Source organism: Podarcis filfolensis, assembly GCF_964270895.1.
Source record: "Podarcis filfolensis genome assembly, chromosome: 9".
NCBI lineage: Eukaryota > Metazoa > Chordata > Lepidosauria > Squamata > Lacertidae > Podarcis > Podarcis filfolensis.
In genome coordinates, this window is record NC_139610.1 from 48247334 (window position 1) to 48269721 (window position 22388).

Sequence of the window (22388 nt, forward strand, 5' to 3'; positions counted from 1 at the left end):
ATCTCATCCAAATTTGGTGATGATGATGGCAGTGCTTCTCTGCCAGTGGCGGATGTGGCAGGGTGCAGGTGGCGGCAGCAGGAGCAGCAGCAGCAGGGGCTGGGCACTTCCTATTTTGCCTCAAAACAGGGCATGCTGCTCCTGCTCACACTGAGTGATTACTGTGCCATCCCTGTGCAATTCCACACCCACTTTCCTGGGAGTTAAGGGCCATGGATAACATGGAAAACATGAGGAAATGTGCAAAAGCCTTGCCCTTATTCATGCTAACAATCAGACCTCTATTCTCAGAGGAAAAGCTCTGCCCTGAGGATGCTGTTGTAGGGAGGGGGCAGAGCCATTACCATAAGGCAGCACACTGAGGTGACTGCCTCAGGTGGCGGGTTCCTGCAGGGATCCTGCAGGGATCCAGAGGCAACAGATCCCACTGCTGTGCCTGAGTGCTGTAGAGCCCACCCACTGCTGCCACTGCCATCGAAGAAGCAAGAAGAGGTGGTGGCAGCAGTTTCCCAGTTTTGGTTGATGAGGAGCATAGAAGCCAACTCCTTGGGAATAAAGGCTCTTTGCCCTCCCCCCATAAAATATTTTAGGGGGCCATCCCCCCCAAGTTGATGGACATTGCCATTCAAATAGTGTGTGTGTGTGTCCGTGTCTTGTGATCGATTATGCAGGGTGGGTCTTATTCCCCCTCCCTATTTTATTCCAAGTTGGCACCATTGGCCTCAGGAAGTGAAACTGGATGGGCTTCTCCGTGGGAAGTAGTATTATTTTGTTAGGGGTGTGTGTTTCTTTTAAAGCGTCTGGGTTGAGCTTGAGGTTCTAAATCGCTGCTGGTAGGTCATGAGACTTAATCCAGGGTCGTGGATTCAAGTCCTATGTTGGGCAAAAGATTCCTACATCTCAGCGGGTTGGACCCTCGTGATCCCTTCCAACCTTACAATTCTATTAAATATAGCAAGTGACCAGGGCTGAGATCCTATATCTTGCCTTATCCGAGGTGCCAATTTGAATAAAATATTGGGGAGTTGGGGGTTAAGCTACTGTAAAGGTAAAGGGACCCCTGACCATTAAGCTACTATACAGTATTTGAATGACAATGCCCATTAACTTTGGGATATTTATGAAGGGACCACGACAAAAAGGAGCTGGCTCTCCTATGAGCCTCATAGAAACCAGCACAGTAAACTACTCGAGAGGCAGGTGTAGGGCAAAGCCTGTTGCTCCTGAAAACAAAGGAGCGACTCAAGAGTCCCCGGCCAGCTGCGAGGATCGAGCTCAGGGTACCGAGCCTTCCCTCCGCTCCGGGGAATGCCGAGCGGCGTCTGGCCACGCCCCTTCCACGCCCACGGCCGAAGCACCAAACCAGCAGGCGGCGGCGGGCGGGGCCTAAGGAGGCGAGCGCCGAGGAGGAGCCGGAGCGAGGCCGCCCAATCAGGCCGGGGAGAGGGGGAAAGGGGCGGGGGCAGCTGTGGTGGTGGCGGCGGCCGCGCTTCGGCTGCGCCGGACAGGGAGAGCGAGGCCGGAAGGCCGGCCCTGCGGGGAGTGAAGAGGGACGAGGCGAAGGGAAGCTCCGCGGACACGCCTGTCTGGGCTTTCGGCCGCCTTGGGGAAAGCGGCTTCGGCGGCAGCGGCGGGAGGGGAACGAGCCAACCAGCAGCAGCTGCCGCCTCCTTGTCCACAGGAGAGGAAGCAGGGGAGGTAACTGAGCAGCAGCAGCAGCAGCCGGGGAAGGGAGGTTTTCTCTCTCGCCGAGTGAGAGGGTGGGTGGAGGGCTGGGGAAGGGGGTGCAGCCACTCACGCGTCCACCTCCCTCCCTTGGGGTGGTGTCAACCCCGGCGAAGAAGACGCTCTTTTCTGCCAGGGGCTAGGCAGTCTCCGCGGCCGGGCAGCTGTCTCAGCTTTGCTGGGGCTGCGCCCGGGTCTACACGACTCTCTTGCCCGGCGAATCGCCTCCTCGTCCCGTGTGGATGAGCGCCTGCCTTGTGCAAAAAGCTCCGTGTGCAGCGGGTGGGCTCGCGCGCGGGTCTGCTCTGCACGCTTGCCGCGCCCCGTGCAAAGGTCTTTGTTTTGTGTGTGTGTGTGAATGGGAGGGGGGTGTCCCCGTCTCAATCCGCCACAAATCCTTGCTTGCCTTCTTGCGATCGCGATCGCCAAGCGCCCCGAACTTGTGCGAGGCGCTGGTGCGGCTTTGGGAACGTGGGAGCGCTCTCTCTCTCTCGGGGTTTCTGTTTGTTTTGGTCGGGGCGCGCGCACGTCTGCCCGCCTGCCCCCTCCCCAACTTTCCCCTCCCGATTCGTGGAAGGCTGTATGAGTGGCAAAGGTGAAGAAGGGGCCAGCGCGCAGCGTCGTCGGAAACCCGGGCGGGGATTGCCCGAACTCTCTCTCTTTGGGTCTGCGAGTGTTTGAAATCTGAACCCCGCGAACGTGGGAGTGGGGGTGGGGAGGCGTGCGATCCGAGTTGGGAGCCTGACCGGCGGGCGGAGAGGAGCGAGGCCGCGGCGGGACGCCCTCCTCCCGGAGCATGCAACTCCCGTGCAGCGATGGAGGGTGGGGGCTGAAGCGATCGGAGTGGCGGGCGGGGATCTTTGTGCCGTGGGACGCTGCTGCGTGCGTGTCCCCTCCGTTGCGGTGGGGTGGGCGGAGGAGGGAGGGAGGGCGGGCGGGCGTGTGTCTCTCTGGAGCGGAGGATCTGGGAAGCGAGCAGGCGGGCCAAGCGCTCGCTGGCTCGAGTGAGTCCGCTTTTCCTTGTTTCCCATTCTTTCCCCCTAAGCTTAAAGACTTCAAGGCTCTGCAACCGGGGAGGCTTCCCTAGGAAAGGGATCCTTGCATCCTGCTGAATCTTCTCCTCTCTTTCGGCTATCGGCTGAAACGGGAAGCCCAGCCGTGCGGGACGCCCGGGGGGGGGGTCGGGGGAGAGACAAAGCCGAGGACAAATGCAACGAGCGCGTCGCTGGCTGCTGGATCCAACCGCGGGGAGCCGAGCCGATGACAGCGGCAGCACGCTGCCCAGCAACAATGCCGGGGGACTTTTGGGGTGGAGGGGGGCGGGGAGAGAGAGAGAGAAGACGGTAAGTGGAAACGTGGCTCCTGTCTTGCTCCTGATGCTCCAGAGCCCTGAACAAAGGCGGCTGTGAAAAAGCTGGAGGGCGGCAGGACCAGTAGGCATAATAGGAAGCAGGTACAAGGGAGGTTCAGATGACCAAGTTTTTTTTGGGGGGGGGGGAGAAGAAGATAGGAGAGTCCTTGGATGAATATCAGTTTTCAGAATGGGATAGGGGGCTCTTTTGTGGCTTCAAGGTCACATATCTTGCACGAAAAGGGCACAAATGTGAATCTAGGCAGTGCTAGTAGGGCTTTGTTGGGGTTTTTGTGCTCCTCCGATACTAAAAAAAGCAGGATGTAGTGTGTATAAAGTGAATTCTTTCTTAGGTTCTTTCTTATTTTTGTGCCCTAATAAGCCACTGGCTTCAGTTGATTTACTTAAGAGTGGAATACCCTGGTGCATGTCAGCTAACAAGTGTTTGTGGTCCTTAATTTCAGGTCTGGGGCAGAAATGGGAGTGTTTTGACATCTGCAGTTGAGACACCTGGAGTGTGAGAGTAGACCATGAGACTGCAAAGAAAGCACTTGCTGAATGTCTCCTTCTGCGCAAGAAGTTTGAGTGTTTCCATCTCACTGGAGACACGGTGCGTCATAATTTGAAGGGCTTCCTTGGACCACAGAAGCTTGCACAGACTCCAGTGAACCACTTCTCGCTATACAAGGCAGATCCATACATTTTCAGTAAACATTCACGGAACAGAAAAGAAGCCTTTTTTTTTACAAGAGTCACATCTTGATGTGGGCGGCGTTTTGAAGGGGGTTATAAAAGCCGCATATTTTGGGATGACTGGAAACCTAGAGAGGCACAGAGAACATGCAGGAACCGTGCGTGTTAGCAACTCAGCTTTTTTAGATGTATCATCTGTATTAGAGGGAAATGCAGCACTATAAGCTGCAGCTGTAGCCATGGCATTGCATGACCTTTTAAGCCATATGAGAAGTATTTCTGAGCCTTGGTATCAAACGTAGCTTTATTTCTAAATCGGATGATCGGCAATACACCATGTGCTAATCAGGAGAGCATTTGGATCGAAAGATGCCTCTTCGGCTTTGCAAAGATGCTGCTACTGACCATTATGTGAGGGGATGAAAGGTTCGCGGATTGCATTGCCCAGTGACCAAGCTCCATGCTGCGCATTTGTCGTCTTGGATTTAAGGACCTGCCTTGAGTGCAACTTTTAAAGATGTGCTGTCGTTTCTGACCTGTCCCAGAGAAGAAAGTCTGTAAAATGGCTCAGACCAGCTTGCTGCAGGGGAAACAGTTTTATTGTAGAGAGTGGGTTTTTCACAAGCTTCAGCACTGCCTGCAGGAAAAGACGAGCTGCAGCAACAGCACTGCCAACAAACCATCCGTTGTGCTGAACTCTGGGACTAATACTTGCGTCGTCCCTGGCAAGGGAGCTGCCTGGGGTGTGTTGCTGGTAGGAGGGCCGGGTAGTGGCAAAACAGCCCTCTGTACTGAATTACTGTGGCCCAGCTCACCTGCCAGTCTGCAAAGGGGTTTACATCACCAAGCCCTGGCTTTCCACTTCTGCAGGGCTCAGGACTCGGACACTCTCTGTGTGGGAGGCTTTATCAGAGGGTTAGTGGCCCAAATCTGTCGCAGTGGACTGATTCAGGGATTCGAGGACAAGCTGAGAGATCCTGCTGTTCAAAGTCTCTTGCAGCCTGGGGAGTGCGAGAGAAACCCAGCTGAAGCATTTAAAAGGTAAATCAAACAAAAAAACACCCACTCTGTATCTGCTTCCTTCATATCTCCTGATCAGATAAAAACACAGCCCGCCATAAAAACAGGTAAAACCTATCTCTCACATGGTATTGTCTCCCTGCATGAATTGTTCCAATGGCCCGTATGGAAAATACCCATTTATAGCAGATGCTGCCAGACAAGATACACTTGGAAACACATTCCAGGTTGGCATCTTCCAAAGATTGCATAGTAATTGGAAACAGAGGCTTTAGAAGGGGCAGGAGGAGGGGAATAAAGTGGAAGAGGTTTTTTTCTTTTTCATATAACAAAAAGGAAACTGATTCCATGGTTGTATTGACAAGAGGCCCTGATTTTAAAGACACAGGTTTTCTTGCTGGTGTTGTGAACTACTTCTGACTTGGAACTTTTGGGGAAGTCTAGAAACAAGCGTATCAAAAACAAAACAAAATGTGTGAGGCTGTGGTTATTGAGGGGTTTAATCAATTTAGTTTCATCTTGGTGATGCCATAAATTACTTCCAACTATAACTTGATGCCTCTGGAAAGATTAGGCTTTATGCAACATGGGAGATCCAATATTGGTCAGCATAAAAAAAGATTGAGCTCACTTTTTTTTTTTTTTTTGGTCCTTTACTGTGATACCTTCCAGGTCTTGTACCTGGGAAACAATAATTGAACTAGGATTTTGAAGGAGGTTGAAGAGCTGACATGAGAGTTTAACAAGGGTTTCATTTTCCCATGTGTGAAGCCTTACCTTGTGTCTAAAACCTGAAATCATTCCTTTGGGAATATAGGAACAGAGAAACCTGCAGGGGGAGAGAAGACACGAGAAGCAATGCCTTGGGAATGTGTGAAAAGAATAAATGCTGCTCATGAACTTGCCAAGCTCATCTAATTAGAGTTAATTTAGTATGCTGTCTGTTAAATAAGCAAGACTGACCTAATAGGGTTTTTTTTAGGGGTTAGTTTCTCAAGAGTATTTTATGAAAGCTGAAAGTTTCAATGGGTTTTTTTAAAAAAGTTCCAGCGGTTGTCCAGTTACACTTATTTCGTTAAACTGTTTCTGTGAAATAGGTGGCTGTGTAAATAACCACACAAAGAAATGCATTCTTGATTTGAGGCCCAGCACTCATAATTTCATAAAAGCTGTTTTAATAGTGGGTGAATGCAAGTCATTATTCACCAAGTGGCACCTTAGCATGGTATGTATCAAATGTCTAAAATGTCACTCTCATGAAAGAGAACTTTACTTTGCATCAACACCTGATCAGAAATCCAGGAAAAGTAGTATCCTCCTTACTGCAGGTCGTGTTACTGATGGTTGGTTTACAAAGGTGGTATAAGCCAATGGTCACAAACATGGTACTCTTCAGATGTTTTCTATTATAGCTGCCATCAGCTCCAGGCAGCATGGCCAGTGTTGAGAGATGATGGGAGATGTGGGCCAGCAGCATTGGAGAGCACCCTGTTGGCTGGTATTGCTGTCACTGAGTTATTGTGGTAAGAGGTTCCCTTCTGTGGCTTGTGGGTAATCATCTAACTCAGGGTGGTCCAACTTTTCATACCAACTGGGTCACTTTGGGCTACAATTCCCACCACTCCTGACTATTGGTCATGCTACCTGGAGTTGATGGGAGTTATCATCCAAAACATCTGTTTGGCAAAGGCTAGTATAAACAAATGTGGTAATTTTCCAGTGTTCATATGCTGCATTGGAAGTTACTAATGGTGTTAAAAGCCTGTTACCTTTGTCTGCATTTTCAGGCTTCTTGAGGGATCCTAATTTAGTGCTATTAGAAAAACCCCACTTCACTTGAATAGGAAAGGCCAAGGGGGATACTAGCATCCACTGTTAAAATGGAGGCAAAAGGGTATATTACCATAGTTAGTATTTTAAGACACTGATAGGAGGTAGTTCAGTAGACTGAGGGGGTGGAATATAAAGGTAAATCAAACTCTTCCCCCATCTCTCCCATTTTAGACTATTCTCAGTAATTGTTTATATTGGTTCTATGTCATATCCAGCCTCAACCTTACACTTAGAAATCTCTTATGTGGTTGATTCCAGTGGTTTCATGTGAGTTGTTCAGATTGGGCTATTAATGGTTTCCCACCTGTAATTATCCACCTGTAGTCTCCAGAAAACTGGTTCAGTTTTGGATGGGGTGAGGGGCAGTATCACTTTTGGGTGGAAACATCTGCCAAGTTGTTGGGAGCTGTACCACAGAAATAGAGAGAACCGCTGTGCAGAGTCGCCAGGGAGCAGCTGGCTCCAACTCTCCTGTTTACCTTCTTAGTCCTCCTCCTAGTTCCTCCTGTTCAAGTGCCTGCTATCTCGCATTCCTATGTCTAGAAGTATCTTCCACTCTTCATCTGCTAGGCATTTTCCGTCTGTAACCCTTTTCTGAACCATTGTAGAATCACATTACTGTTCTTCAACAGTTCTCTTGGAAAGTGACTTGCTACTTATGTTTATGCAGCACCTAGCACGCTGGTGCTAAATGAATGTCAAACAACAGCAGTACATTCTTCTGGTCTGTTGCTTTGGTTAAATTGAATTAGAAGTGGAACCTTGTCCATTCTGCAAAGGAATTATGCAAGTTTTCAACTCTGCTCTTTAATATTTGGATAAAACAACTGCAAGCCACGGTGGGATGAAAGTAGCAGTCATTGCAGCAGCTTAATAGCATTGGTAAGTAATGATGAGGAAGCGAATTTGAGAGCAACTATGCCTAATAAAACATGAGATGGAGGTTATCATTGTTTGAAACCCTGGAATTTCAAGGGCTACAGTCTCTCTAAAAGCTAAGAGAAGTATCTGTTGGCTGCAACTATTACTCAAGTATAAGTGCTATAACTGCATTTTTAAATACCTGTAAACAAAGCTGCAGCTTGAAGCTCTGTTGTTGGAATGCCTGTAAAAGTTCTTTCAGGGTGGCGGGGGTGCGGGAAGCACATACTAAAAATGAAGATTTGAATCTGGTTACATTGAAAACAGGAATAGTATGTGTTTTGCACAGACTTGTTAGAAACCTGAAACTTGTGTGCTTTAAAGTCTAAATATGAATAATGTCACAAACAGCATTTGTTAGGAGATCTCAAAGTATGGAAGTATATGAAGGAGGCAATGGATGTTTGCACCATAATGGGGACTGACTGTCAAATGTTTTACAATAGTTGACTTTGATAGCCCAACTCTCCGAGCTGGTTTTCAGCCATGTGGAAAGACAGGATTTACTGCAGCTTTCTTGATAAGAGACATAACTTTGGACTCGGCCCTTTTGAGAGAAAGTTCTAGGGATTTTGTTGTGGCTCTTAACAGTACTTGTGCATGACAGTGCTAATGTTTGTAAGCATCTCTTAATCATATGGAGAGACTTCATACCTGAATGTTTGGAGATCCTGTTTGATAGGTCTAATTCACCTAGCGTAAGACTTCCAACTGTTTTGTGTGTGGAGGACCACCACGTGATGTTCATGATTCAAAAGCAGGCCTTGTACTGTGGAGAATAAACTGTGTTTACATGAGTTCAGTGTCTTTTCTCACTTTTTTTAAAAAGATGATGGAAGTCATTGAAAGCCATTCTGCCTTTTGAGAAAATATTGTAGCCTCAACTCTTAACTTGTAGCTCTCTCTCTCTTTTTTTAAAAAAAGAAACTGCTATTAAACTAGGATGTAAAGAGGTTTCTTTTGAAATGGACACCAGTGTTAGGCCCACAGGCAGAATGAATAAGGCTACATGCAGATGCAGGATTGAGCCTGTGTATTGCTAATTGAAGTTATGTGACTCTGAAAGGATACACACTACTTTAAATACTGTATGTGCTTAGGACATTTGGAGAGACACTATGCATAATAATACTGTAACAGCTTAGATTATGAACCTGTTTAGGGCCAGCCGGAAAAGGTGGGTAGTTAAGTATCATGACTGTTGTAGAACAACTGAGATGCAATTTGCCTGGAAAAAAACAAACACTCTTGGAAGGAACCCGAAAGGCTTGTGCTGTCCTCGAGATGCATGTGCATTATAAATGAATTTACCCACAGCTGTGACAGGATGCTTCATCTCCACACCTAATACCTCCATAAATATACTTCTGAAATGTGTTTTGTGTTCTCAGTGGTCTTTAGCATATAGACAGCATATGCCAATTATATGATATGGGTCTTAAGGTGAGCAAATAGTCAAGGCTTTGCTTTTCTGGTCATCAGCCTGAAAAGCAATGAACCTGGGGACAAGAAGAGCACCTTTTGCCTCGACATTGCACACAAACAGCATCTTCTATCTCCTGTGCACATAAAGAATCAAAGTATTCTTATTTTATTTTTTCATTTTACCTTCAATATTTGTCTCAAGCTGCTGCTGGTGGTTGTGGGATTGGAAAATGAGTGTCCCAACTCCTGTTGTGGTACATTACTTTTTAGCAATTCACCTTTCCTGCAGATCTGTAGTCCAGATTGCAATATATATCCTGAGGATGGCAGTATGTATATTTTATGTATACCACATAGGTATTATTATTATTATTAGGTTTATAGATTTTTCTAAACAGTGCTGAAGAAACATGCTGATAGGGTAGATCTCCAGATTTGTACAGGTGAGCTAATCCACCTGCTGCATGCGAAGGAGGAAACACAAGCTCCCTTGGACAATCTTGACTCAAGAAAAACATTATTGTGTACCCCTGGACTCATGCCAAAGAAAAATGTGGCTTGGTGCATCTCTGTGCTCTGAAACACATCAAGCTTGGTGGCACAAGCCATAGAATTCTATAGCTCAAAGGTAGCAAATGTGGCTCTCGGCACATGTTTTGAACTACAATTCCCATAATCGATGTTTACTGGGGTTAAGGGGAGTTGGGAGCCCAGAAACATGGGGAGACCGAATCTCAGAATTCTGCCACATGTCTACAAGTTAGGCATCTGGCTGTAATTGTGCCTATGCGTTATAACTCTACAAATGTTATCATCAAAAGCCTTATATACGGATTCACCTTTGGTGTAAAGCAGGCAAATCCTTTGGTAATCATACTGCCTTTGTTCGTGGTACAAAAGAGAAATGTCTGTTACATTCTGCCTGAGGTATATGCAAGGAGAGAGGTAACAGAAAGGGGAGGAAATGCTGTCTGGAACTTCTTGTCTATTATCTGCTCCCTCTCCATCTGTAGCAGAGAAGGGAGCTACTTCTCTAGCAAAGGTATCTGATGAAAGTCCAGGCAAATAATTGCCTGTTTGCAGTGCACAGAGGTTTTATTTGCATGAAACATCTCATGTTGTCCTTTCCCAGTCTTTGTTTTGTGTGTTTCCCTTTGCCTCCCTTTCAAGCCTCTAAGCTTCAAAGGCCATGAAAATTAAATTTTAATAGACTTGAACACAGCTGCAAAAGTGCATCAGATTGTACCATCCCTAACAGCTGTTCATAGGAGTTTCCAGAAAATGCAAGCCTCTTCAAGCAGGTACACATCAGAGAAAATTAGGCATGCCATGCACCCTACTCCTATGCATGTTTCCTTGGGACCATTTTAGTGGTGGTTGCTCCCAAGATTGTAATTCAAGATGGTTGGAGCAAGAGTTTATAACTAGCAGTTTAGCCATAAGGTGAATCCTATTGATTGAATGGAACTTGCAAGTAAATGTTTTTTAGGATTGCAAACATACGTTCTTAAGGGCAATAAGAAGAGCCCACTGGTTCAGATCAAAGTACCATCTAGTGCAGCATCCTGTTCTCACAGTGGCCAACTAGATGCCCGTAGGAAACCTGCCAACAGGACCTGAGCACAAGAACATTCCTCTCCTCCCCAGTGGTTTCCAGCAACCGGTATTCAGCAACTTTACTGCCTCTGACTGTGGAAGCAAATCATAGTCATCATGGCTAGTATGATGTTGCAACAGAATCCATGATCTGGACCTTGCGCAGAACAGAAATGAATAAGCTCTCCACCACAAGAATGAATTTCAGAGCTCTACTGGAAGCATTCCTAAAATAGTTACAAACAAATGTTACAAGATACCATGTATCACGCTGCTCTTAAACAATCAAGGAATTTTGTCCCTTTTTCTTTTTAGTCCTTAATTTAGTCCAAGAACTTTATTCTCTGCTCCCAGAGAGAGATCCTAAGCAACTTGCTTTATTGCCCTCAGGTGTGCAGTACATATCTTCCATTTCTGTCCTGGTGTCTTCCTGTCTCTCACACCTTCCAACTTCTATCCTTATCATTTGTTGGTACTTAAGTCCTGCGATCCCCCTTTCTTTTCAAGAGCAGCTTGATGTGGAGTACAATAGGCTACTCTTGGACTAAGCCTTGAGATAAAAGACAACCTTGAAGCCAGCACAATATCTGTTGAAAAAAGGGGGTTAAATAGTTGAACTATATGCCTTATAGTATGGATTTAAATATTTATGGTAGAGAATTTTTGTGGCCATTGGTCTCTTTGGGCTTTATACAATTTGTGCATCACTGGAAAAACCTGGAGCTCCGCCTGCCTGTGTTATATTTGTAGGTGACCTGCTCAGGTATCAGACCAGCATTTGCTTGGTAGGAATAGAGTTGAATAGGAAACTTTTGATATGACCAAATTGATCAAAATACATCCGCACACTGTGGTCCAGATTAAAACATAAAAGTTGATTTGCCATAAGAGCAGGTGCTGTTAATGTCTTTAGAGTCCTCTATGTACCTGTGCGATTTTTTATTATCCCTTGACCTGGTGATCCCAATATATATGTTGCTGACAGTTTTTGATTGTCTTGTGATTTAAGCATTGCGGCCAAAGTTTTAGCTAAATGGTTATTGCAAAGCTTTTGCTTTGTGTAGGTGATGGAAGGGAGTGAGTGTTAGTTTGTTATAACTCTTAGTTCTAAGCTGCTTTGAAAAAGGTAAAAGACCCCTGATGGTTAAGTCCAGTTGCAGACGACACTGGGTGCTCATCTCGTTTTACTGGCCGAGGGAGCCGGCGTTTGTCCGCAGATAGCTTCCAGGTCATGTGGCCAGCATGACTAAGCCACTTCTGGCGAACAAGAGCAGTGCATGGAAACACCATTTGCCTTCCCGCTGGAGCAGTACCTATTTATCTGCTTGCACTTTGACGTGCTTTCGAACTGCTAGGTTGGCAGGAGCAGGGACTGAGCAATGGGAGCTCACCCCGTCATGGGGATTCGAACTGCTGACCTTCTGATCGGCAAGCCCTAGATGGCTAATTTCATGACTCACTTTACCAATGCTTATGTGACTCGTACCATTATGCTACCTGGTTGAGGGTGGGACTGCAGCTAAATCCCCTATGGCAGTGCTAATGTATCTCAAGTTTCTAGCAGGAAGAAGTATTATGATGATGATACACTGGAGCAAGTTTAAAGTGGTGTAGCGGCAGTAGCTATGATGATGGGGAAAGAAGAGAGAAACAATGGAGTTGTGGGCGCAGTGAGGAAGAATCAGAAGTGGCCAGCTCAGTCTAGATCCCCTTCTCCTTTGGCATAGTTGCACCTCTCCTCTCCATCATAACAGTGCTAAAGAATTTATCTGCGGTATGTAGTCCTAGAAGTCAGTGGTAACTAGGAATTTCTGTTCCAATCTGTCTCTGTCACAATCAGTGCTGTTTCCATTCTCCTGCAATTTGATTTCTGCCAACGACAAAGTTTCATTGTCTATTTTATGTATTTTTCAAATTTAAGACAATTAATGATGTGATTATTTCCACACTGCTCATTTCATTGCAACCTGCCGCACAATGGCCATCATAGATGACATCAGGTGTAGGGTGATCTCATGGGCCAAATTAGGATTCCTATTGGGTCTAGTTTGGTCTGGAGGTTCTCCAGTCTTGATAAAACAGGCTTGCAAGGATAACTGAGAAAATATACGTTGGCACTGAACACCTGAATGTGCTATAGAGGTGCTAAATATTAATGCTCTCTGTATATTATCTGGTTAGAGAGACCAGTATGACAGAAAGCAATATAACCTCGGAGAGAGGTTTACTGTCTTAATTGGAAATGTGTTGCAAATATATTGGCTCCAGAAAACACAAGTACCGCCAGACTGGTATATACCTGGACCATATAGAAAATCAGTGATGTGGGAAGCAGAAGGAAGCTTGTACTGACAAAGCAGGCCTTGTCTGTCACAAAGCACTTACTTGGCTTTCGCGAAGAATTCAAGTGTTCTTTTTTAAAAGATCAAGCATTGCAATGCTAATCTTGTAGTAGCTTGACATTCAGTCAGTGAATGACTTTGTGCTTTCAGGTATGGGCAGTTTATGGCATGGACAGTTTATGACAGTAACAGCTACTTAAGTTTCCATCCTGCTGTGTGTGTGTGTGTGTGTGTGTGTGTGAGAGAGAGAGAGAGAGAGAGAGAGAGAGAGAGAGAATTATAAGTGGGTACACACACAAGTATTTTGCCATAGTCCATTCCACAGCTAGGTGTGGTATGACAGGATTGGAGGTAGGACATTTTGAGAGGGTGGGAAAGAAGAAAATGTTATGCTTGCCTGCTGGCTAAATCATGTGGTAATAGTACTGAGGTTCCCCATGCAGCATTCCTGAGTGATACAGTGTTGGGCAGAGTAGTTTTATGTCTCTCTGCTGCTGCTGTATGGGAGAGTGCTGAGAGTGAATTCCCAATTTTTCTTCTGCTCCCCATTTGAGAATCTTTCCCCTAGAGTGTAAATTGTTCTATTGAACCAATGCATTTGGGTTGGAGAAAGTGCTTTCTCTTCTATCCTCGCCTTCTTATTAATCGCTCCCAAAGGACCATTTATGTTGCAAGGAGGGCACACCCATATTGGGATTGAACTTGAAGGATGGAGAAGAGTGGGTCAGCAAATAGGCTCCAGCCGGTGTGCAGGCCTCAGTCCTAATTCTCTCCCCTCCCATCAGGCCTCAGGTTGAAGGGAAGCGAGTGTCATCCCTTGGAACTAATGGTCATTTAACCCACCGAGGGCTTGTATTTCCTATTTCATCTTATGTCTACCCACCCGCCTCCTGTCTTTGTTGATGGAGGTGATTGTTTTTGTCACTCTCAGACTTCTTAACTGTTCCTTACGTCATTCTTTTCCTGTAGGAGGACTTGGTTGTTGTTTTTGCTTTTCTAAGAAAAACAAAAAACAAAACACCCAGAACCAGAAAGGAAATGCATACTTGGCAAAGCTCCAAGGTATACAGAGCCCTCTCTGCCTTGTCTCTGTCCCAGTTTGACTTCGGCTCCGCTTCTGATCAACACAAAGTTTACTATTAGAGGGAATGAATATGATTAAAATAAAGTTTGGAAATTATTTGTCGAGAATGTAACAAGGATGTTGGCCAGTTGCTTGTTTTATTCTTGCCCTTGCTTTAATGGTTGGGGAACATGTGGTTTGTTTTTGTTTTTGTTTGAAATTCATAGTATATCCTTTGCATAAGCGATAGCATTCTTACTCACGGCTAGATTTCCCTCCTTTAAATATGCTGCACTAGATCTGAGGCAATAGCCTAATTCCTTTAGGATGACTTTTGCTATTTCAAAATAATTGAAAGCTGTTGGTGTGGGGGGGAGGGATAACTCACTGGAAGAAATCCCAGTAGAGAAGCCTGAGGCGTTAGAGGAGTGGGAGGATGTTGGCTTTCCTACCAGGATACGCTTTCTGTCTTGTTGAACAATCGTTCTAGAGAAATGAGATGCTATTACTCTGTCACTGGGTTTCTGAAGCATTACCAGCATGCTCACACAAAAAGGCTGTTTTCAAGCAAATGTTTCCCTTGTTTCAACTCTTTGTGCTTCATATTTGCTGGATATTCATGGGAATAAACAGAGAATAGTCCACTCCATTTGATTGGGAGAGTGAGACTTAGATTAATGCAAAATCTACGTAGTTTACCACAGAAATGTGCTGCACAGACTCCCTCTTGGCCCACAGAAGCTGGTATTTCAGAGCATACTACCCCAATCAGTGGAGGGAAAATATAGCCATTGTGGCTAGTAGCCTTTGAGAGTCTTATCCTTCTTGATTTTGCTAAATTCTTTTAAAGCCATCCTGGTTTCTTGTGGAAACAAATTCCATAGTTTAACTGTTCAGAACCAGCACTGTTCAGAACCAGCTTTGGTTCTGATAAACTTACATGAGCCACCCAGGATTAAGCGACAGTTTTCTGAGTGCTAGGAATTGAGCTTACTATATTTTCCCTGGCTGAGAAAAGCCGTCTTTCTTAATGGAAGTAGACTGTAGACAGATGAACATGAAGCAACGCAATCTCTGCAGGTTTGTCTGGGCGATTTGTATCCAGGTTAAAGTTAATCCCAACCTTGCCTGACTAGACATGTCCCTTTCTCAGGGATCTCCGTTATAGGTGCCCATTAGAGACCAAAATTAAGCAGATGGTAGCCTTGGGGTATTGTTACCTAACATCACCAGGAAATATATCTCTGCACCAAACAAGGTATGCAAACTGTACAGAGTCCATATCTAATGCTTTTTCCCTTTGTTCATGCCAATGCAGATGTGAACACAGAATAGGATGAGTATGTCATCAAACTGTGCACCAGCTGTTCTAAGTCCTGGAAGAACTAACCTTTCACCAGCCATTGAACAGTGAATGAAGAGCTGCAGACTCCACTCCAGCCCCCCAAAAACCAGTGCCCCAGTTGCCCTGGGATTGCAGAAGCAAGGGGTTGGGGATCTTTTGCCCTCTGCCACCAGCCAGACAAACCAGGTCTCCTTCGGACAGCTGAAAACAAGGCCAATATATTTGGTGTCTGGCAACGTAGTGTATTCTGACCAAACTAAGCCTCCTGATATATATTGTGCTCTAGGAGACTTAGTTTGGTCAGAATCTAGTACACACTTTCAGAATTAACACTAAACACATAACTTCTAGTAAATGAGCCACCATAGCTGCTAGAGGACTATGAAAATTTGTGTCCCGGGCTTTGTAGACTCTGCAACCCTGGTGCTATCTGAAACGAATAGGGCACATTGATAGCCAGATGTGATTTTTTTTTTTCAGTTTTCCTACCCCACTACCTAGATTGTAAGCCACCTTGAAGATCATTTGATCAAAATGCATGAGTGTATAAATAAAATCATGATTATCAACCTTGTTCTGACCTGTTTGCCATTCCTGCTATTGTGCTTTTCATCCTTGCCTTTCAATTCAGCTACATGTTTCTGTTCCTAATTCATCAGTGCATTTATTGCCTTTTGAAAATGAGCCAGCCTCACCCTTTGGAGATTCTAGTTGTACCAAGTGACAGTTTTCTTTCATTTTTCTAGGTTGCAACATTTCCCCACTAAACTACGTGGTCTGTATATTTGGCACAAGGAATAACTTGAACAAGTAGGAGTGAACTAGATTACTTCATAATCCGCACTTTAACAAGAATTCTGTTGTTTTGAAGCAACAAAGTAAATAACTAAGTCATAAGCATTCACAATTTACATATGTTTTAGATTGCAGTTTTTTCTTGACTCTCTATGACTCCTATGTCAGTAATGGGCTTTTTTGTCCCTATTGTGTTTATTCATGAGCAACTCTGTTTGCTTGCCAGTAGTCACTTACCCCAGACCTCAAGTGACCCATTGCTGAGTTGGGATTTGAGCCCTTGCCATCCAAGGCCAGCACTGTATCCAGCTGGACACAACTGCTTGCAGTATGACTTAATGTCATGAGAATTCGCCCCTCCCCAACATCCATTGCTTGGATAGATATAAACAGCTTAAAACGCAGTGCAGAGAAAATTGAACAATCTTTCTTTCAATTCATTTTGGTGTTCTTAACTTGCTTTGTCTGTCATTTTTACTAAATCTCCAAACCCAGACTTCTGGGACTTCCGAGAACTTTTTGCATTAAATCACTAGTAGGACTTTTGGGGGAAATTGCCATATAAAATATGCGGTGGTGGTAGCACAGGTGGAACAGTGCTATTTAAAAGTCTTCCTTTTCCTCTTGCAATCATGCTATATCTAAGAGGCTGAAGACATAAATTGTGGAATAGATTTTGTTAACAGCGTTAGTGTGATTTATGCCTCAGCTTTTGGTGCTGAGGTGAGTCACTTTGTGACAACCCACTACTTCAAAGGAGATGGGAAAGGAATCGGAGGAGGAAGGATGAATGAATGCCAGAAAGAAGCAACTTGTCCAGGGGCAAAGTTGGAAGGCTGAATTGTACTTGCACATAATTTTTGAAACCTGCAGAACCTTAAGAAATTAACTTTAGAAAAGCAAAAATGACTACAGCAAGATACAGTCATGGCAAACATACAGTGAGCATAGGTTAATTTTGCTGTGTTCCAGTTGTTGTTGACAAATAGGCAATGCATAATACCAGAAGTTAAGGGAAAGAGGTAGAAAATTGATTATCAGGGTATAGAAGGGATTGTGGGAATATAGTTGTTTTCTTTGAAATCACTGAGTGTCCTTAAAAACTGACACCAAGGGTGGGGAAACTGTGATTCTTCAAATGTTGCTGGACTCTTAATTCCCCTCAGCTCTGCTGGTTGCAGAGTTTTACTCTTAAGTTTTTGTTACTGGTTCTATTATGTATGAGTCAGTTCAAAAAGTGAATCTTTTTTACATAGTGCTCTCTCTCTCTCCTTTCTAACGGACTCGTTAGGAGAGATGGAACAAACCACCATACATGGTCGTGCCACAAACTGCTTTAGTTATAAATCAAGATGGTGTAGAGAAGGAATTCTGCTTGATTTAGCGTATGTTATGACCCAGAGAACTAGCTTGTGAGTAGAAGAGAACAAATAAGGGGGAAAGCTTGATTTTACAGAGCATGTTACCAAAAATAGAGAGGCACTACCTTTGCTGTAATTTTACCATTTTAAGTGCATGTCAAAATAGTCTGTTTCTGTATTAGTACTGACTGTTACAGTATAGATTGCAGCCATTTAATAAACCTGGAGGACATGAGCTTAACATATTAATGATCTGTAAAATGATGAAACAAAGATATCTATGTCTAAAGCAGACTGTGGCTAAAGCAGATTTATATAAGGATTCAGTGACAGTGAAAGAGGAGACACTGAAATTTCATAATTATGGTTGCTGTGTTGGTGTCCCAGTGTAAGCTATAAGATGATACAGTGATCCATTTGAACTCATTGCTTGGCTGGATTAACTAAGGGAATTGAAAAAGGAAGATGAAAGTCAGTACAGATAAATGCGGGGCGTTACATGGTGGTATGTGTGAGACCTTCCCTTTGCAACCTTTAAAGTGCTGAATTCGTCGTTACCATTCAGGGCACTTCTGCTGTCAAAAAGACTATGAAGAAGGTCAGCGGTTATGGAAAGATGATCTACAGTGCACTCTGCTTGCCTGCTCATAAATTATAATGCAACTAGAAAAGGCAGGCTAACAGTGCAATCCTGTGCACATCTACTCAGGAGTAAGTCCTGCTGAATTCATTGGGACTTGCTCCCAGATAATAATGTTTTCAATTTCACCCCCAAAAGGCCAAGCATGTGACCATAGGATATCGGGCCCTGATCTTATTTGATTCACCTGGGGAAATCCAGCCAGATGGGTGGGGTATAAATAATATATTATTATTAATAATAATATTTGGTGTGTTTTTGGCAGAAAGATTTCCACCAAGAATATTAACACCTGCCACACATGTTTATGATTACTTATTTTGAGCAAAGTTGCATTTTCTTGAACAGATAGGTAGAGTAATCTATTTGGAGTTTAGTAATGCAGGGTAGTGCAAGGCGAATGAAGAACTAAACAAAGCGAAGATGGGGAAATACCACATGGTAAAATCCCTTTGTAAACCACTTTGAAGTTTGTCGGTTTGTTTGTTGCAATCAAGAAGTGTATGAAATAGATAAGGAGATAAATAAACGATCAAGTAGGAATTAGTGTCCTTCCTTCAAGTATTAGAGAATAAGTCCCACTGGATTCAACAGAACTTCAGCAGACAAAGTTAGTGTTGCAGCCATAGTCCTTAAACCTGTTTTATTCATTCTTTTCTCTGGTAACTTTAGGAAGGAAAGTGGGGGGGGGGGGTTGCCAATGAAGTAGCTAACTTAAATGGACATTAAGGAATTATGCAGGATGCATGGAATGATGTCATGAAGATGAATAAACGAAATGGAATGCAAAATAATAAAATGAATAAAAGAAATGGAATGCAGTCTAGTAGCACCCAGTGTTGTGTCATATGCTTTGGGGGCTAAAGCATATTTTGTATCAGTGGAAAAATGAGAAAGGATCTAGGGATCCTGGTGCATTTCAGGGTTACTGAACCAGCAGTTTTGTGTGGCTGAAAAGGAGATGAGGGAAATTCTTGAATGTTAGGTAGAGGTGTGTGTTTTTTCAGGGATAAGGAAGTTCTGATAGCATCGTAGATGGCACTGGTTCCTTTTGAAAGCTACAACCAGTTCTTGTCATCTGTGTTAAAAAGGATGCATTCACAGTCTGCTAATTCTGAAGAATGACTACAAAGTCTTGCACTGAACTATCCAGACATTGTGCAGTTCCTCTGTGGTTTTACACTTCCCCTCAAGTACTTAGATCAATGAAAGTTATGTTAAATTTATTAAGGTGAAAGTTGAAATATATGGAGGAAGTGGGGAGAGGTACCAGTGGCTTTACTGGAACAAAAATAAAATAAAATGCAGTATTGTTACTTTAAACTTCTTATAAAGAATTATTGTGTCCTTTGAGGAAGCCTTTGTGAGTAGAAGTCTCTACTCTTCCATTGTCTGTAGCTTCCTTTTCATATCTATCCAGGGAAATCCTTTGATTGCTGCAGAAGTGCATCCTCTTTTTATCGCATTAAATTCTTTTCAGATTTGTCAAGCCTCTTCCTTGTTTGTATGATACAGATTCAGGAAAGGAAATGAGAAATCCAGAGGCAACTGTAAATCTTGTAAGTCCGAACATTCAGCGGATAACTCTGGCAAGATACTTCTCTTAGCGCTGAAATGAATTGGCAATTCAGGTGAATTCAGAAGCTGTATAGAATTGGTGCAGTTGAGGAGTTCGAAAATGGCACCAAATGTCACAAAAGGAGAAGTGCTGCTGGAAAAGTGTATTGAGATTTCCTGCGGGTGATCTTCATTTATTTCTTAATTTATATCATTATTGATATCCTGCCTTTTGCCCTGACAGGAACCCAAAGCAACTTACAGCTAAAATAGAAACATAGAGGGGAAAGCTTTCATTTAAAAAACAACATTTAAACGTGTATACACACACAAACATATAGATCACTACAGTAAAAACAAGACAGAACTAGCCCTTTCAAGTCAACAAGGAGGGAGCCAATCTAATTCTCTAGGAAGTGAGCAGCCAAACTCTGGGAGCAGCCACTGAGTAGGCCCTGTCCTGCGTCTCTACCAAACATGCCTTTGAGGGTGGTGGGACCAAGATAAAGAGGCTCCCCTGAATATCTCAGAGCCCAGACAGGTTCATATGAGGGAATATAGTCTTCCGGATTTATAGACCTATTCTGGTGAGATGAGGCTGAAATTATATCCAAATAATCAATGAACACATAAACCAATTTGAGCTGTTTCTTAGGAACTGAATGTGTCGTCCAATTTTGATGCCTGCATGGCTAACCCGATTTACATAAGATAAAGAAAATATTGTGTAAAATATGTAGTACAGAGACCTTCGGGTGTTGCTGGACCCCACTGCCATCACCTCTCACTGTTGGCCATACCGACTAGGGCAGCCAAAATTCAGAAGGCCACAGATTCCCATTTCTTGGTGTAGCAGTGCAGGTTTTTACCACTTGCAGGAGTGTTGGCAAAGGTTGCAGGAGACATTTTTGAAAAGCACTCTCTTGGAAGAGTTGGCGCTGATCATCCCAAAACGAGCCATTCTAGGGAAACGTGCTTAGTGTGAGCTTCTAAGATGAAAGGCATTTGCTGCTGCTATGAACATTTTATCACAAATCACTACACAAGCGTGAATGTAGTGGGAGGGAGGGGAGAGTAAAATAAAAGGCATGGCTTGGTTGCATCTCCCAACCAAAGCCACATGACTGGCTGGTGTTTGATGGTGTTCTGTGGAGATCTTTTTCCTACATGGCATGGATAGGGGATTCCCACAGATGCAAAAGTTGGAAAAGTTTAGTGCTGTGGATTTGAAAGGAAGGCTCTTTGTGACATATTTTTAAAGAGCGTCTGATTAACATGAAGAGCCTTTCTCATAAAGGTGTTTTTGCTATTGAAGGGAGGAGTGAAAGGTAGGAGTGATTACCTAAGGTAAATATCTAGGGAAAGAGTAGAAACAAGTGAGTAAAGAGGGGTTAACAGCGCAGCTACACATCTGAGTTTGGAAGTAAAGCCAGTGTTAGTGGAGATGCAGAAGTTTCAGATGCTCCCAGCCCTTTGTTCCACTCATTGTCACTCTGAAGATCAATTTCTCACTCAAAACATATAATTAGGTTTGATGGCATATTGCTTACATCTTATTTTACAGAGCTCATGATTATTTTCAAACGGTCTTCAAGATGGCTGCTAACCTTCTCTAGAGATAATGAAACATTTGGCTGGCGTGAGAAGGGGGCGAATTGCTGCAGTTCATTCTGCTTTGAAACCAAGATGGCATTTTTGAAAATAAAGGGATTATTTTCTAGTGAAGACTATTTCATGGCAGGAACAGTTGCCTTATTGAAGAATCTGCTGAATAGGCCTGAGGTCAGGATGCAGTTGGAAGTTAGAAAATTCTGGATGCGCTGAAGCAGACACTTAAAAGAGTCTGCTTTTTTGTGTGATATCTCCTGTTGTAATGATGCTCTAGCCTTAGGGAGTTACTGGTAGCTGTAATGCGTTGTAATGCATTCTTCCCCCCCCCCCTGCTAGAATTAAATTTGTGTTTAAAAATCTTAGTCAGAATGCACTGGTGGAAATGGGGAATAGCCAAACTGTTCTAAATGTGAACTGTGGTGAGTTTGCATGGAATGTGTTTTACCTTACATATGGAATGCCTAGCTCTTTACAATTATTAGAAAGTGATGGTCATCTATTCCATTTAAATAAGCACCGATGTTGTTTTTTTTAACCATTTCAAATAAATTAGGAATCACCTCTATGATAAAATTGGTCTTAAATAGGGACATAAAGAACTGCACACAGAAAAAGTATGATGGAAATTATGGATTCTCAGAGGTGATGGGGGAATTCCAGTCCAAAAACACACACAAAAAGGCAAATGGTTAGTAATACAAAATGACACTTCGGAAGTGTGTCAGGCCTTTCACTCATCTGGTCAAGTCAGTGGGGCTACATTACTGGAAGCGGTTGGTGAATCACTTCCTTGGTATGGCAAAAATTCAAGTTGCGTTGAAGGCTCTACCCACCCCCATCCCTGCTGGTTGATAAAATAGTACTACAGCCTTATTCATCCCAATAGCTGTGTTGAGTAATCAGAAGTCTGGATAATTGAACATGCTTTTTTCACTGGTTTACCAAGACTCTCGCATTTCATAGTGGCAGAAAGTGCAATTAGATGAGTAAGGTCTTTGGATAATGAAGGAAACGTGTGTTTCAGAGGTTTGCTGTGAAGTCCTAGGCTTATTCAAGCAGAAGCAAGTCCCATAGAGTTCAGTGAGACTAACTAGAATGCAAATGTATCAG

The 22388-nt window shown here is 43.9% G+C and overlaps 1 protein-coding gene across 11 annotated transcripts in view; it reads left to right on the forward strand.

The window, feature by feature from the left end:
• Positions 1-1433: 1433 nt before the first annotated feature.
• Positions 1434-22388, forward strand: part of ANKRD50 (ankyrin repeat domain containing 50) — a 44068-nt gene continuing 23113 nt past the window's right edge. Inside the window, exons 1-3 of one of the 11 annotated variants that reach the window (XM_083631582.1) lie at positions 1440-1698; positions 3541-4810; positions 6202-6312. In XM_083631582.1, the coding sequence (XP_083487708.1) occupies positions 4332-4810; positions 6202-6312 (590 nt within the window). In that variant the 5' untranslated portion in view covers positions 1440-1698; positions 3541-4331. The other 10 variants (XM_083631585.1, XM_083631587.1, XM_083631586.1 and 7 more) reach the window with 10 other exon arrangements.